This window comes from Ranitomeya variabilis, chromosome 2, assembly GCF_051348905.1.
Source record: "Ranitomeya variabilis isolate aRanVar5 chromosome 2, aRanVar5.hap1, whole genome shotgun sequence".
In the NCBI taxonomy this organism is placed as follows: Eukaryota; Metazoa; Chordata; class Amphibia; order Anura; family Dendrobatidae; genus Ranitomeya; species Ranitomeya variabilis.
In genome coordinates, this window is record NC_135233.1 from 196,574,540 (window position 1) to 196,592,822 (window position 18,283).

An 18,283-nucleotide genomic window follows, 5' to 3' on the forward strand; every position below is an offset into this window, starting at 1 on the left:
CTGGCTGATTACTTACTTTTTGCGCGCCAAGTTGATGTTTTTATTGATACCATTTTGGTGTGTATACAATCTTTTGATTGCTTGTTATTGCATTTTATTGCAATGTTGCGGCGACCAAAAAAATTGTGTATTTAGGATTTTTGTATTGTTTTATTGTGAATTGGGGGTGATTTGAACTTTTATATATTTTTTTATTTTTTAAATATTTTTAAAAGCATTTTTTTACTCTTTTTTACTTGCTTTAATAGTTTCAGAAATCTGTTATGAATGTCGACCACTGGCAGCGCTCATAGCAGGGTGGCAATGACAACTACAGTGGTCTCCTGCAGACCCCTGTTGTCATACCAACCTATTGGTACCCCGCGATCATGTCACAGAGCCAATGATGGGCAGGGTTATTGATGCGCTTCTGGTGCGGGCACATTAAATACCACTGTCACAGATTGACAGCCTCATTTAACATGTTAACAGCCGCGGGTGGTTCGCGATTCCACCCACGGCTGTTGGGGACAGGTGACAGCTATATTAAAAAAATGCAGGCTGAAAAAATGCAGGCTCCTCGCCTGAGCCCGAATCAAAGGTACGTCATAGGTCATAAAGGGGCTAACCCCCTAAACCTCTGTAAAAAAACAACTAATCTTTATAGCAGAATTTATAATTTCTTATTATAAAATGAATAACATGTTTTCTATCAAATACAGGCAGACACAAGCGGTGAATGGCTTCAAGTAGATCTATCTCAGGAGATGAAGGTGACCGGATTAGTAATTCAGGGTGCACGCTCGTCATTTACTTCTATGTACATCACGCACCTCCTTGTCAGCTTCAGCAATGATGGGAAAAGCTGGGAATTTGTACGTGAGCTAAATGGTCAACGAAAGGTATGTGACAATTTATCAAGAGATACCTTACATTTTGTATAAATGCGTTGTTGTTCCTGTCGTAGAGAAAAATTAAAAATTAAAAATCCATAAAGACATCTCCAGAGAGGGAAAATATCATACTAACATTGAAGATATGGGATTAATTGTGGCTGAGACAATTAATTATGACTAGCGGAGAAAATAAAACAGGGGAAGTGTTGTGAATTCCGTTCTTGAACTCCCTCCTGTGGTCATGAATGATACTTCGGCGAGTTCTGTCCATGGACTCCCTCTGGTGGCTGTGAGTGGAACTGCTGGTTCTTAGGTTGCTTCCTCAGCTGCCCTCGTTTGCGGCTGGGTTGGCTTCTCTATTTAACTCCACTCAGATCGTTACTCCATGCCAGCTGTCAATGTATTAGCACTGGTTCAGATCTCTCTCGGATCTTTCTGATGACCTGTCTGCTCCAGCAGAAGCTAAGTCCCTGCTAGTTCATTTGTTGTTCATTGTGTACTGAATATATTTCTTAGTACTTGCTAAGTTCTAGTCCAGCTTGCTAACATGATATTGCCTTGCTAGCTGGAAGCTCTGGGTTGCAGAGTGGCACCTCCGCACCGTGAGTCGGTGCGGGGGTCTTATTGCACACTCTGCGTGGCTTTTTATAGTTTTTTTGTGCTGACTGCATAGATCCCTTTCCTATCCTCAGTCTATCTAGTAAGTCTGGCCTCCTTTGCTGAAACCTGTTTCATCCCTGTGTTTGTGGCTTTCCTCTTAACTCACAGTTAATATATGTGGGGGGCTGACTTTACCTTTGGGGAATTTTCTCTGAGGCAAGGTAAGGCTTATTTTCCTATCTTTAGGGGTAGTTAGCTCTTAGGCTGTGAAGAGGCGTCTAGGGAGAGTTAGGTACGCTCCACAGCTATTTCTAGTGTGTGTGTTATAGGATTAGGATTTGCGGTCAGCAGAGTTCCCACTTCCCAGAGCTCATCCTGCCTTCTAGTTTAACCATCAGGTCATTCCAGGTGCACCTAACCACCAGGTCCATAACAGTACAGCTGGCCCACAAAGTGTTAATGCATCTCAATAGAGGGATAAGAGAAGTTCTGAGACCATTTTTTTTTCTCTGCAGTGTGTTTTGTCTTTCTTTTCCCCTTAACCTCTGGGTGGTTCAGGACTCAGGTGTAGATATGGACATTCAAGGTCTGTCCTCTTGTGTTGATCACCTCACTGCGAGAGTACAAAGCATTCAAGATTATGTAGTTCAGAATCCTATGTTAGAGCCTAGAATTCCAATTCCTGATTTGTTTTTTGGAGATAGATCTACATTTCTGAATTTCAAAAATAATTGTACACTGTTTCTTGCTTTGAAACCCCGCTCCTCCGGTGACCCCATTCAGCAAGTAAAAATCATTATTTCTTTGTTACGTGGCGACCCACAAGACTGGGCATTCTCCCTTGCGCCAGGAGATCCTGCATTGCTTAATGTGGATGCGTTTTTTCTCGGGGCTGGGATTGCTTTATGACGAACCTAACTCTGTGGATCAGGCAGAGAAAATCTTGCTAGCTTTGTGTCAAGGTCAGGATGAAGCGGAGGTATATTGCCAGAAGTTTAGAAAGTGGTCTGTGCTTACTCAATGGAATGAGTGTGCCCTTGCAGCAATTTTCAGAAAAGGTCTTTCTGAAGCCCTTAAGGATGTTATGGTGGGGTTTCCCACGCCTGCTGGTCTGAATGAATCAATGTCCTTGGCCATTCAGATCGATCGGCGCTTGCGTGAACGCAAGGTTGTGCGCCATTTGGCGGTGTCCTCTGAGAAGAGGCCTGAGCCTATGCAATGTGATAGGACTTTGACCAGAGCTGAACGGCAAGAACACAGACGTCAGAATGGGCTGTGTTTTTACTGTGGTGACCCCACTCATGCTATCTCTGATTGTCCTAAGCGCACTAAGCGGTTCGCTAGGTCCGTCACCATTGGTACTGTACAGCCTAAATTTCTTTTGTCCGTTACTCTGATTTGCTCTTTGTCGTCCTACTCTGTTATGGCATTTGTGGACTCAGGCGCTGCCCTGAATTTGATGGACTTAGAGTTTGCAAGGCGCTGTGGTTTTTTCTTGGAGCCCTTGCAGTATCCTATTCCATTAAGGGGAATTGATGCTACGCCTTTGGCCAAGAATAAACCTCAGTACTGGACTCAGTTGACCATGTGCATGGCTCCTGCACATCAGGAAGATGTTCGCTTTTTGGTGTTGCATAATTTGCATGATGTGGTCGTGTTGGGTTTGCCATGGCTACAGGTCCATAATCCAGTATTGGATTGGAAATCAATGTCTGTGTCCAGTTGGGGTTGTCAAGGGGTACATGGTGATGTTCCGTTGTTGTCAATTTCTCCTTCTACTCCTTCTGAAGTCCCTGAGTTTTTGTCGGATTACCGAGATGTATTCGATGAGCCCAAATCCAGTGCCCTACCTCCTCATAAGGATTGTGATTGTGCTATTAATTTGATTCCTGGTAGTAAATTTCCTAAGGGACGACTTTTCAATTTATCTGTGCCGGAACACGCCGCTATGCGGAGTAATATAAAGGAGTCCTTGGAGAAAGGGCATATTCGCCCGTCGTCGTCACCGTTGGGAGCAGGGTTCTTTTTTGTGGCCAAGAAGGATGGTTCTCTGAGACCTTGTATAGATTACCGCCTTCTCAATAAAATCACGGTCAAATTTCAGTACCCTTTGCCTCTACTGTCTGATTTGTTTGCTCGGATTAAGGGGGCTAGTTGGTTCACCAAGATAGATCTTCGAGGGGCGTATAATCTGGTGCGTATTAAACAGGGCGATGAATGGAAAACAGCATTTAATACGCCCGAGGGCCATTTTGAGTACCTGGTGATGCCATTCGGGCTTTCTAATGCTCCATCTGTGTTTCAGTCCTTTATGCATGACATCTTCCGAAAGTTTTTGGATAGATTCATTATTGTATATTTGGATGATATTTTGGTCTTTTCGGATGATTGGGAGTCTCATGTGAAGCAGGTCAGAATGGTGTTCCAGGTTCTTCGTGCTAATTCTTTGTTTGTGAAGGGGTCTAAATGTCTCTTCGGAGTTCAGAAGGTTTCCTTTTTGGGTTTCATTTTTTCCCCTTCTACTATCGAGATGGATCCTGTTAAAGTTCAGGCCATTTATGATTGGACTCAGCCTACATCTGTGAAGAGCCTTCAGAAATTCTTGGGCTTTGCTAATTTTTACCGTCGCTTCATCGCTAATTTTTCTAGTGTTGTTAAACCGTTGACTGATTTGACCAAGAAAGGTGCTGATGTGGTGAATTGGTCCTCTGCGGCCGTTGAGGCTTTTCGGGAGTTGAAACGTCGTTTCTCTTCGGCCCCTGTGTTGTGTCAGCCAGATGTTTCGCTCCCTTTTCAGGTCGAGGTTGATGCTTCTGAGATTGGAGCAGGGGCTGTTTTGTCTCAAAGATCTTCTGATGGCTCTGTGATGAAGCCATGTGCTTTCTTTTCTAGAAAGTTTTCGCCTGCTGAGCGTAATTATGATGTTGGCAATCGGGTGTTGTTGGCTATGAAGTGGGCGTTCGAGGAGTGGCGACATTGGCTTGAGGGAGCCAAGCATCGTGTAGTGGTCTTAACGGATCACAAAAATCTGACTTATCTCGAGTCTGCTAAGCGGTTGAATCCTAGACAGGCTCGATGGTCGCTGATTTTCTCCCGTTTCAATTTTGTGGTTTCATACCTTCCGGGTTCTAAGAATGTGAAGGCCGATGCCCTTTCAAGGAGTTTTGTGCCTGATTCCCCGGGAGTTCCTGAGCCGGCTGGTATTCTCCAAGAGGGGGTAATTCTGTCTGCCATCTCACCTGATTTGCGGCGGGCGCTGCAGGAGTTTCAGGCTGATAGACCTGACCGTTGTCCAGCAGAAAAACTGTTTGTCCCTGATAGATGGACTAGTAGAGTTATCTCTGAGGTTCATTGTTCGGTGTTGGCTGGTCATCCTGGGATTTTTGGTACCAGAGATTTGGTGGCTAGGTCCTTTTGGTGGCCTTCCTTGTCACGGGATGTGCGTTCTTTTGTGCAGTCTTGTGGGACTTGTGCTCGGGCCAAGCCCTGCTGTTCTCGTGCCAGTGGGTTACTTTTGCCCTTGCCAGTCCCGAAAAGGCCTTGGACGCATGTTTCCATGGATTTTATTTCAGATCTCCCTGTCTCTCAAAGGATGTCGGTCATCTGGGTGGTTTGTGATCGCTTCTCTAAGATGGTCCATTTGGTACCCTTGCCTAAATTACCTTCCTCCTCTGATTTGGTTCCACTATTTTTCCAGCATGTGGTTCGTTTGCATGGCATTCCGGAGAACATCGTGTCGGACAGAGGTTCCCAGTTTGTTTCAAGGTTTTGGCGGTCCTTTTGTGCTAAGATGGGCATTGATTTGTCTTTCTCTTCGGCTTTCCATCCTCAGACAAATGGCCAAACCGAACGAACTAATCAGACTTTGGAGACCTATCTGAGATGCTTTGTTTCTGCTGATCAGGATGATTGGGTGACCTTCTTGCCATTGGCTGAGTTCGCCCTTAATAATCAGGTCAGTTCGGCTACCTTGGTTTCGCCTTTTTTTTGTAATTCTGGTTTTCATCCTCGTTTTTCTTCAGGGCAGGTTGAGCCTTCGGACTGTCCTGGTGTGGATTCTGTGGTGGACAGGTTGCAGCAAATTTGGACTCATGTAGTGGACAATTTGACATTGTCCCAGGAGAAGGCTCAACGTTTCGCCAACCTCCGTCGCTGTGTTGGTCCCCGACTTCGTGTTGGGGATTTGGTTTGGTTGTCGTCTCGTCATGTCCCTATGAAGGTTTCTTCTCCTAAGTTTAAGCCTCGTTTCATTGGTCCTTATAAGATTTCTGAAATTCTCAATCCTGTGTCGTTTCGTTTGGCCCTTCCAGCTTCTTTTGCCATCCATAATGTGTTCCATAGGTCGTTGTTGCGGAGATATGTGGCGCCTATGGTTCCCTCCGTTGACCCTCCTGCTCCGGTGTTGGTCGAGGGGGAGTTGGAGTATGTGGTGGAGAAGATTTTGGATTCTCGTATTTCGAGACGGAAACTTCAGTACCTGGTCAAATGGAAGGGCTATGGTCAGGAGGATAATTCCTGGGTTTTTGCCTCCGATGTCCATGCGGCCGATTTGGTTCGTGCCTTTCATTTGGCTCGTCCTGATCGGCCTGGGGGCTCTGGTGAGGGTTCGGTGACCCCTCCTCAAGGGGGGGGGGTACTGTTGTGAATTCCGTTCTTGAACTCCCTCCTGTGGTCATGAATGATACTTCGGCGAGTTCTGTCCATGGACTCCCTCTGGTGGCTGTGAGTGGAACTGCTGGTTCTGAGGTTGCTTCCTCAGCTGCCCTCGTTTGCGGCTGGGTTGGCTTCTCTATTTAACTCCACTCAGATCGTTACTCCATGCCAGCTGTCAATGTATTAGCACTGGTTCAGATCTCTCTCGGATCTTTCTGATGACCTGTCTACTCCAGCAGAAGCTAAGTCCCTGCTAGTTCATTTGTTGTTCATTGTGTACTGAATATATTTCTTAGTACTTGCTAAGTTCTAGTCCAGCTTGCTAACATGATATTGCCTTGCTAGCTGGAAGCTCTGGGTTGCAGAGTGGCACCTCCGCACCGTGAGTCGGTTGGGGGGTCTTTTTGCACACTCTGCGTGGCTTTTTGTAGTTTTTTTGTGCTGACCGCATAGATCCCTTTCCTATCCTCAGTCTATCTAGTAAGTCTGGCCTCCTTTGCTGAAACCTGTTTCATCCCTGTGTTTGTGGCTTTCCTCTTAACTCACAGTTAATATATGTGGGGGGCTGCCTTTACCTTTGGGGAATTTTCTCTGAGGCAAGGTAAGGCTTATTTTCCTATCTTTAGGGGTAGTTAGCTCTTAGGCTGTGAAGAGGCGTCTAGGGAGAGTTAGGTACGCTCCACAGCTATTTCTAGTGTGTGTGTTATAGGATTAGGATTTGCGGTCAGCAGAGTTCCCACTTCCCAGAGCTCGTCCTGCCTTCTAGTTTAACCATCAGGTCATTCCAGGTGCACCTAACCACCAGGTCCATAACAGGGAAGTGAGAGAGAGCTGACACTTCCATCTCTATTGAAGTAGGGGCCTCCTACAGTGGCCAGGTAGTTACAACAGGGAGACTTGCTGGGAAGAAGACAGCAAGGCTGAGATTCGTTTACGCAGAGGCGGGGAAGTAGACTTCCAAACCAAAGTGCTTTTTCTGATCAAAGAATCTTTTTGGAACACTTCAGAGCCAGTGGTCAGTGATGAATATTGGGGTTTGCATCAATCTGATATTTATGGTAGATATATTTTCGGCACCTGTAGTGAAGGGACGAACATAGTGCATTCGCACACATCACTGTAAGGCAATTCTAACCCCTCCAACTTAATAACGGTGGATGATGCCATCGAGGCCATGCTTCATATAGAAAGGTAAAATTACCTACCACCTGGGACCTCCAGGGGCGAAGATATCCTGTAAGTTGGGGATCATATAAAATTCTGAAAGACCCAGCACATCCTACAACCAGCCCTCATATGAGCTCATCCAGGGGAGTTATGTGGGCAAAACTTTGATCTAATAAAAAGCAGAAATTGGGTTTAGTCATTTGTCAGTCCTGAAAAATACAGCTTGATGTGGGTTCTGTCCGTTTTCCTAATGGGTATCGCCCTCTGCTAAGCCCTGAGCCATTTCCGTGACATCAGGTTTAGTTACTCTCTTTCATTTCCTTTATTTTATGTAATGTATATACTGTATTGTTCTGTTCCCATTTTGTATCATCTCTGTATATTTTTATGACATTGCTTACCTTTCTGGATTAACTATATAAAATGTAATACCTCCTTTTCTCTTACTGTATAAATCGCACCCCTGAAGCCATATTCTACTTGCAACGTTTCTTTCCCCTTGGGGGTAATACTATTCAGACATACAGGGTGAGGGTAAAACAATGTGGCAATACTTTATTTAACCACAAAACAGCCAAATAACACATAGAACAGTTCCAGCAAAATACCCAAGATGGTGCAAATTACAGAGTCTCACCCTTCCACTGTCTCGCTAGGATAAGCGCAACTTTTACTTCAGAGCTTCCAGTGCTGACTATGCCACCTGTGCACGCACAAAGAGGCAATGACAACCTTAGCAAGATGACAGTCCATTAAGGTACAAGGCCAGTTGACCGGAGGGTCACAACCTGGCTTCTTCAAACATATCCATGGAGCCAGGTGACCGGTGGGTCCAAATGCTGGCTTTCCCAAATGTATCCATGGGGCTCAGTTGACCGGTGGGTCCAAATCCTGACTTCCCCAAATGTATCCATGGTTCAGCAATGGTCAATGGAGCAGATCTGTGTTCTTTCAGCTGGGGCCGTGGTCCCCTATGCTGGAATCAGGTAGAATATCAAATGTGTCCCTCGTGATGGTGCCAAGATCTGACAGCTATCCTATAAAAAGTCTCTTGTTCTTTGGGTATTTGGATGGATATCTGTCTGATGTTGCAGAGGCATATAACCTTTTAATGGTTAGCAACTGTCTTTCAATTCAGCATTCAGAGGTAAAGGAGAATAATGGTGATAAGACGAAGTCGCATTGTATGATTATGTAATCTATTTGCAGAGTTTATCCTCCTCTGTTTTGCAGTCAACAAGCTAGCTGGCCTGGACAAAGGCCTGGACAATGTGTAATCAACATATCAGCAAACATAATTCCTGACATTTTACTTTGATAAAACTATTGATATAGTCATGTGTGAATCACATGTATTTCTGTTGTGGAAATGCACTAAAAACACACGTGTTTTTTACCTGCAAATTTTTCTAACCTAATTCAAGTCTATCGTGAAAATCTGCAAATGAAACGCACATTTACCACATGAGAAACTTACGCTGCGATAATTTCAGATCAGTTTCCGCAGCGTAATAAAAGTCCAGCAGGCAGGAGATTTCTAGAAATACCTTTCATTTTCCTGGAACTGTAAGAAGCAGTGCTGTAAAGTGTTATCTGAGCATGCTCGTGTAAGGTTTTATCTGAGCATGATCGTGTAAGGTGTTATCTGAGCATGCTCGTGCAAGGTGTTATCTGAGCATGCTCGTGTGAGGTGTTATCTGAGCGTGCTCGTGTGAGGTGTTATCTGAGCGTGCTCGTGTGAGGTGTTATCTGAGCATGCTCGTATGAGGTGTTATCTGAGTGTGCTTTTGTGAGGTGTTATCTGAGCGTGCTCGTGTGAGGTGTTATCTGAGCGTGCTCATGTGAGGTGTTATCTGAGCGTGCTCGTGTGAAGTGTTATCTGAGCATGCTCGTGTGAGGTGTTATCTGAGCGTGCTTGTGTGAGGTGTTATCTGAGCATGCTCATGTGAGGTGTTATCTGTGCGTGCTCGTGTGGGGTGTTATCTGAGCGTGCTCGTGTGAGGTGTTATCTGAGCGTGCTTGTGTGAGGTATTATCTGAGCATGCTCGTGTGAGGTGTTATCTGAGCGTGCCCGTGTGGGGTGTTATCTGAGCGTGCTCGTGTAAAGTGTTATCTGAGCGTGCTCATGTGAGGTGTGAGCTGAGCGTGCTCGTGTGAGGTCTTATCGGAGTGTGCTCGTGTAATGTGTTACCTGAGCATGCTCGTGTAAGCCGTTATCTGAGCGTGCTCATGCGAGGTGTTATCTGAGCGTGCTCGTGTGAGGTGTTATCTGAGTGTGCTTTTGTGAGGTGTTATGTGAGCGTGCTCGTGTGAGGTGTTATCTGAGTGTGCTCATGTGAGATGTTATCTGAGCATGCTCGTATGAGGTGTTATCTTAGTGTGCTTTTGTGAGGTGTTATCTGAGCGTGCTCATGTGAGGTGTTATCTGAGCGTGCTCATGTGAGGTGTTATCTGAGCGTGCTCATGTGAGGTGTTATCTGAGCGTGCTCATGTGAGGTGTTATCTGAGCGTGCTCGTGTGAAGTGTTATCTGAGCATGCTCGTGTGAGGTGTTATCTGAGCGTGCTCATGTGAGGTGTTATCCGAGCGTGCTCATGTGAGGTGTTATTTGAGCGTGCTCGTGTAAGGTGTTATCTGAGCGTGCTCGTGTGAGGTGTTTTCTGAGCGCGCTCATGTGAGGTGTTTTCTGAGCGTGCTCCTGTGAGTTGTTATCTGAGCGTGCTCATGTGAGGTGTTATTTGAGCGTGCTCGTGTAAGGTGTTATCTGAGCGTGCTCGTGTGAGGTGTTTTCTGAGCGTGCTCGTGTGAGGTGTTTTCTGAGCGTGCTCGTGTGAGGTGTTATCTGAGCGTGCTCGCGTGATAACTGAGTGACTTTGGCGAGGAGTGTATGAATAACTGGTGTGAGGTATCAATACAACAGAAATATATGACTGCCCACAAAATAGAAGAAAATCGGACCGCACCAACAGCCTATGAAGAAGACGTGATGGGAACCGCTCACCTGCGTGTTGATAGCCAAAACCTCCAGTCCTGGGTGCGAAGCTCCGTGAAACAGATGCATCAATGGATATTCAAAAGAAGAAGAAAGCACGCACTCTGCAGGATGTCCGATGCTGGTAACTTTATTGATTTAAAAGATACATCTTCACAGCCGGGGGTGCTATAACAAGGAGTGCGGCGATGCTTGACAACAGCTGTTTCGCGCCTGCCTGGCGCTTCAACAGGTCAATGGGAGTGTGCACAGAAACGCCGGGTGAAATAGAGACAGGTGAGGACTAAGCACCACCCATCAACTTCCTCCCTTCGTGGAACTAAGCACACCCCACCTTGAGACAAGATGATAAAACATGCTTTAAAAACAATACACTGAGTATCAAGGAATATTTACATATGGAAAGAACAACCGCAACTATTAATACACATCCCATAATAGTGCATATAAAAACTGCAGAATTACTCCATTACTTAAGTTCGCATAAATTTTGTAAGAATATATTTTAGGGAATAATAATAACTTAACTAGATACTGAATAAAGAGCTAAATAAAGGAAAAAAAAAAAAAAAAAAAAAATGCTAAATAAAGGGGGGGGGGGGGAAAAAAAACAAAAAAAAAAAACTGCTAAATAAAAACTGCTAAATAAAGGGGAAAAAAAAACAAAAAAAAAACACGATCATAAGAAAATGGCCATATCCACCCTGTCATTAAAACCCAATGGGCCCATCGCATTAGTTTGCATAATCCACCGGGCTTCTTTTTGTAGGAGCATATTATGAAGGTCTCCCCCTCTTTTTGGTAGGGTGACTTGCTCAATACCGGCGAATGTCAAAACGCCTGGGTCACCATTGTGGCTACTTCGTATATGTTCAATTAAACGGGGGACCCCTTTGCCAGTTCCAATAGTGCTGCAATGTTCTCGAAAACGCATGTATAAACAACGTATGGTTTTACCTATGTAAAAGCGTCCGCATGGACAAAATATAACATAAACCACATTTTTCGTTTTGCAGGTGATGAATGTGTTAACTATGTGTTTAACAGGTCCTATACTTAGAAAACGCCCCGTGAGGTGATATTTGCAGTGTGAACAATGGCCACATCTAAAGTTCCCTTTAGGTGTGCTGGAATTTAACCAATTGTTATACTCACTGGGAAAACGATTACGCACTAAGACGTCCCTTAGATTTTTGCTGCGTTGGTTTGATATTAAAGGGCCCCTTTTGACTACATCTACTAGGTCTCTGTCTTTTTCGAGAATATGCCAGTTCTTACGTATTGCACTGCGTATACAACTGTCCACCGAACTGAATTGAAAACTAAAATTAAAACGTTTGCCTGTTGGTGGACGTGAACTAATCCCAGTGTTGTACATATCAGATTTTGCTCTAGCTTCATTAAGCAATCTAGTAGGATAACCTCTACTTACCAACCTGTTGGACAACTCATTAGACTGGGTTATAGTTCCTTCTTGTGTGCTGTTCACTTTGTTAACCCGCAAAAATTGGCTATAGGGGAGGGACCGTTTGACGTGTGATGGATGATAACTTTTATAATGTAACAAGGAATTGGTTGCTACCGGTTTTCGGTACAATGTTGTCACCAGAGTACCTTCTTGTGCCTCTACTGAAATATCCAAAAAATTAATACGTGTGCCCCCAAATTCTGCTGTGAACAACATGTTCATCTGGTTGGAATTAAGATATGTGACAAAAGAGGAAAACGTGTCTTCAGGCCCATCCCATATAAAGATCATATCATCCACATATCTGCGGTAGAATTTTATATGTTTGGAAAACGTATTTTGTGTGGCATAAATGTATTTCTCCTCAAAAAGGCTTAAAAACAGGTTAGCGAAGGTGCATGCTGCCGGAGTCCCCATTGCGGTCCCAGTTACCTGTTTGTACCACAAATCTCTGAAGGTAAAATCGTTATGCATTAATATAAACTGTAACCCCTCACATACAAAGTCAATGAAAGACTGAGAACGATCAGTGGACTCCAAAATAGCTCTAATGGAATCTACGCCCATTTGTTGGGGAATCCTGGTATACAAATTGGCCACATCGACTGAAGCTAAAGCGAACCCCGTTTGCCATTGAAAATGATTAATGGCTTTAAGGAATGCATTTGTGTCCTTTAAATAAGACGGGACGCTAGTCAGTATGGGACGGAGCAGCCAATCAATGTATTTAGATAGGGGTTCTGTAAGAGAACCCACCCCAGATACTATGGGGCGTCCGGGAGGGTCTTTTTCAGACTTGTGTATTTTAGGAACGCAGTGCCAATGAGGCTTAATGGGGAACTCCGGCAGCAGCCTCTCCGCTTTACTACGTGAGATGATACCTGTTTCCACTGATTTTTTTAAAAAAACCTGTAAGGACCCTTTAAATTTCTGTGTAGGGTCTAGTGCCAATCTAACATATGTGTTCCTATCCGCCAATTGCCTTTCGGCTTCCTTTAAATACATGGATTTTGGGATCAGCACTATTTTACCTCCCTTATCTGCTTGCCTAATTACTGTGTCAGACCAATTAGAGATTTCCTTTAACGCTTTGCGTTCTACATTAGACAGATTAGAAGGCACTTTTTTGTATATTAGTGCTTCAACATCTTTTATGACTAATGCCTCAAAAAGGTCGATCACATTCCCGGGAGATGTAGGTGGCATGTATTTAGAAGAGACCCCACCTGTGAAAGGTGCTATTGATGGGCTGGGTAAAACTGGAGTGATGGATATATTGTCAGTCAGACTTAACAATAAAACTCCATCTGTGTTCATATCTGCCAAAGATTGTACCTCTGTACCGGCCATGAAACCCAATGGACCTATGCGAACTTAAGTAATGGAGTAATTCTGCAGTTTTTATATGCACTATTATGGGATGTGTATTAATAGTTGCGGTTGTTCTTTCCATATGTAAATATTCCTTGATACTCAGTGTATTGTTTTTAAAGCATGTTTTATCATCTTGTCTCAAGGTGGGGTGTGCTTAGTTCCACGAAGGGAGGAAGTTGATGGGTGGTGCTTAGTCCTCACCTGTCTCTATTTCACCCGGCGTTTCTGTGCACACTCCCATTGACCTGTTGAAGCGCCAGGCAGGCGCGAAACAGCTGTTGTCAAGCATCGCCGCACTCCTTGTTATAGCACCCCCGGCTGTGAAGATGTATCTTTTAAATCAATAAAGTTACCAGCATCGGACATCCTGCAGAGTGCGTGCTTTCTTCTTCTTTTGAATATCCATTGATGCATCTGTTTCACGGAGCTTCGCACCCAGGACTGGAGGTTTTGGCTATCAACACGCAGGTGAGCGGTTCCCATCACGTCTTCTTCATAGGCTGTTGGTGCGGTCCGATTTTCTTCTATTTTGTGGACATTATTGCCTCTTGAGGACTCAGCACACAGACTAACGTGACAGCACATAGATGCCACCGCATCACATTGGAGTTAAACAAATCGAACATACAGTTTATTTACACATCAGTACCGTAGATAACTATGGAAAGCCAAACCATTCGAACTGGATTACAAGCCGGCCGGGAGGATGTTTCTATGTATTTCAAGGAGTGTGAGCTAGCTGACGAGATTACTACACTCAGTACTAAGACATTGGAATATAAAATGGCCAATTTAACAGAGAAAGAAACCAAATTATTTTGGACAAACAATTCCCTGAAATCGTACGTTGATAGTGGCAGAGTGCCCAGAGGTCTCAGGGTATGGAAAGACATCGCACATTTTACTAATGACCCCAGTTTTAAAACAGAGTGGGAAGCCATCATGCTCAAGTGCTCCCAAGAACTACTCCAACTAGTTTTAAAATCTAATATGAAGAACTACGAACAGGTGAATGCTGATCTAAAGAAAACACAGGAGGAATTAAAAAGCAGACTTACTGACAATCAATGGATTTTACTGAATAAAAAATTGGATACTAAAATGATTCCCATTCAGGCGGAGATTAAGTCACGCAAAAGGGATAAATTCATACGTGATAAAAACGATTTTGAAAACGGACATGTCTTCACCTGGAATAAAACATCAAATAGCGATAACAGGGGCCCTAGTCGGCTTCATAGCAATAAAAACAGAAATAAAAAACGTAAACAGTACCCTAAAAAAGATTACTATACTACCGAATCCGACTCCAGCCTCAGTGAAGGCGCAACAGCTTCCATGTTGTCAGATAATGACGGTCCTATGGACAACAGTCGCACAGCGTCCCCTTTAGAAGGAGGATTAGACGAGGAGGAAGAAGGAGGAGGAAATTACGATCTACGCCGCAAAATAAAGAAGGTGTCTTGGAGGGGGAGACGACAGCGCTAAGTGTTGATCATAACGTATTAAACTTGACAGAGCATCATTTGCAGGCTGAACATTTGTCTTTATTGAGCAAAGGCTTGTCTTATTGTATTCCAGAGGAGTTCAACTTGACTGACTTCCGCATTGATTTATTTAAAGCCATACGTAAAATGCACCTTCATAAGGCTTTTTCATCTTCTAAAAAACCTGATACAACATTGGGACAGAAGGAGGGCGAGCGACCGGTAATAATAGGTCCATTGGGTTTCATGGCCGGTACAGAGGTACAATCTTTGGCAGATATGAACACAGATGGAGTTTTATTGTTAAGTCTGACTGACAATATATCCATCACTCCAGTTTTACCCAGCCCATCAATAGCACCTTTCACAGGTGGGGTCTCTTCTAAATACATGCCACCTACATCTCCCGGGAATGTGATCGACCTTTTTGAGGCATTAGTCATAAAAGATGTTGAAGCACTAATATACAAAAAAGTGCCTTCTAATCTGTCTAATGTAGAACGCAAAGCGTTAAAGGAAATCTCTAATTGGTCTGACACAGTAATTAGGCAAGCAGATAAGGGAGGTAAAATAGTGCTGATCCCAAAATCCATGTATTTAAAGGAAGCCGAAAGGCAATTGGCGGATAGGAACACATATGTTAGATTGGCACTAGACCCTACACAGAAATTTAAAGGGTCCTTACAGGTTTTTTTAAAAAAATCAGTGGAAACAGGTATCATCTCACGTAGTAAAGCGGAGAGGCTGCTGCCGGAGTTCCCCATTAAGCCTCATTGGCACTGCGTTCCTAAAATACACAAGTCTGAAAAAGACCCTCCCGGACGCCCCATAGTATCTGGGGTGGGTTCTCTTACAGAACCCCTATCTAAATACATTGATTGGCTGCTCCGTCCCATACTGACTAGCGTCCCGTCTTATTTAAAGGACACAAATGCATTCCTTAAAGCCATTAAGCATTTTCAATGGCAAACGGGGTTCGCTTTAGCTTCAGTCGATGTGGCCAATTTGTATACCAGGATTCCCCAACAAATGGGCGTAGATTCCATTAGAGCTATTTTGGAGTCCACTGATCGTTCTCAGTCTTTCATTGACTTTGTATGTGAGGGGTTACAGTTTATATTAATGCATAACGCTTTTACCTTCAGAGATTTGTGGTACAAACAGGTAACTGGGACCGCAATGGGGACTCCGGCAGCATGCACCTTCGCTAACCTGTTTTTAAGCCTTTTTGAGGAGAAATACATTTATGCCACACAAAATACGTTTTCCAAACATATAAAATTCTACCGCAGATATGTGGATGATATGATCTTTATATGGGATGGGCCTGAAGACACGTTTTCCTCTTTTGTCACATATCTTAATTCCAACCAGATGAACATGTTGTTCACAGCAGAATTTGGGGGCACACGTATTAATTTTTTGGATATTTCAGTAGAGGCACAAGAAGGTACTCTGGTGACAACATTGTACCGAAAACCGGTAGCAACCAATTCCTTGTTACATTATAAAAGTTATCATCCATCACACGTCAAACGGTCCCTCCCCTATAGCCAATTTTTGCGGGTTAACAAAGTGAACAGCACACAAGAAGGAACTATAACCCAGTCTAATGAGTTGTCCAACAGGTTGGTAAGTAGAGGTTATCCTACTAGATTGCTTAATGAAGCTAGAGCAAAATCTGATATGTACAACACTGGGATTAGTTCACGTCCACCAACAGGCAAACGTTTTAATTTTAGTTTTCAATTCAGTTCGGTGGACAGTTGTATACGCAGTGCAATACGTAAGAACTGGCATATTCTCGAAAAAGACAGAGACCTAGTAGATGTAGTCAAAAGGGGCCCTTTAATATCAAACCAACGCAGCAAAAATCTAAGGGACGTCTTAGTGCGTAATCGTTTTCCCAGTGAGTATAACAATTGGTTAAATTCCAGCACACCTAAAGGGAACTTTAGATGTGGCCATTGTTCACACTGCAAATATCACCTCACGGGGCGTTTTCTAAGTATAGGACCTGTTAAACACATAGTTAACACATTCATCACCTGCAAAACGAAAAATGTGGTTTATGTTATATTTTGTCCATGCGGACGCTTTTACATAGGTAAAACCATACGTTGTTTATACATGCGTTTTCGAGAACATTGCAGCACTATTGGAACTGGCAAAGGGGTCCCCCGTTTAATTGAACATATACGAAGTAGCCACAATGGTGACCCAGGCGTTTTGACATTCGCCGGTATTGAGCAAGTCACCCTACCAAAAAGAGGGGGAGACCTTCATAATATGCTCCTACAAAAAGAAGCCCGGTGGATTATGCAAACTAATGTGATGGGCCCATTGGGTTTTAATGACAGGGTGGATATGGCCATTTTCTTATGATCGTGGTTTTTTTTTTTTTTTTCCCCTTTATTTAGCAGTTTTTATTTAGCATTTTTTTTTTTTTTTCCCCCTTTATTTAGCATTTTTTTTTTTTTTTTTCCTTTATTTAGCTCTTTATTCAGTATCTAGTTAAGTTATTATTATTCCCTAAAATATATTCTTACAAAATTTATGCGAACTTAAGTAATGGAGTAATTCTGCAGTTTTTATATGCACTATTATGGGATGTGTATTAATAGTTGCGGTTGTTCTTTCCATATGTAAATATTCCTTGATACTCAGTGTATTGTTTTTAAAGCATGTTTTATCATCTTGTCTCAAGGTGGGGTGTGCTTAGTTCCACGAAGGGAGGAAGTTGATGGGTGGTGCTTAGTCCTCACCTGTCTCTATTTCACCCGGCGTTTCTGTGCACACTCCCATTGACCTGTTGAAGCGCCAGGCAGGCGCGAAACAGCTGTTGTCAAGCATCGCCGCACTCCTTGTTATAGCACCCCCGGCTGTGAAGATGTATCTTTTAAATCAATAAAGTTACCAGCATCGGACATCCTGCAGAGTGCGTGCTTTCTTCTTCTTTTGAATATCCAGAAATATATGACTGTTGATGTATAAAACCAACATTTTCTAAATACAAAACCTTGAATAAAGTGGATTTGTGTCTGTTTTTCAGGTGTTCCAGGCGAGCAGGAGTCCGGACACTCCGGTGTGGATCACCTTTGACTCGTCAATTATAACTCGGTTTATAAAACTGCATCCTGATAAGTGGAAGGGAGGAATTGCTATGCGGATGGAGGTTATAGGGTGCACTATATAGTGTTTTGTCACCATATATACCGCCAGCTCTCTATTACAGCTTGTGTTGTCTTTTTTATTATTTTTTTTAAAGCATTGCAAATATTTATTTTGAAGCATTTAAATGTACAGTGGGTATGGAAAGTATTCAGACTCCTTTAAATTTTTCACTCTTTGTTTCATTGCAGCCATTTGGTAAATTCAAAAAAGTTCATTTTTTTCTCATGTGCACTCTGCACCTCATCTTGACTGGAAAAAACAGAAATGTAGCAATTTTTGCAAATTTATTAAAAAAGAAAAACTGAAATATCACACGGTCATAAGTATTCAGACCCTTTGCTCAGTATTGGGTAGAAGCACCTTTTGAGCTAGTACAGCCATAAGTATTCTTGGGAATGATGCAACAAGTTGTTCACCCCTGGATTTGGGGATCCTCTGCCATTCTTCCTTGCAGATCCTCTCCAATTCCGTCAGGTTGGATGGTGAACGATGGT

General features: G+C 43.4%; 1 protein-coding gene across 2 annotated transcripts in view; it reads left to right on the forward strand.

The window, feature by feature from the left end:
- Nucleotides 1-17,987, forward strand: part of LOC143804872 (coagulation factor VIII-like) — a 252,139-nt gene extending 234,152 nt beyond the window's left edge. For both annotated transcript variants that reach the window (XM_077283404.1, XM_077283405.1), the window contains exons 26-27: nucleotides 702-881; nucleotides 17,668-17,987. In XM_077283404.1, the coding sequence (XP_077139519.1) occupies nucleotides 702-881; nucleotides 17,668-17,811 (324 nt within the window). In that variant the 3' untranslated portion in view covers nucleotides 17,812-17,987. The remainder of the gene's footprint in view (nucleotides 1-701; nucleotides 882-17,667) is intronic.
- Nucleotides 17,988-18,283: the final 296 nt, after the last annotated feature.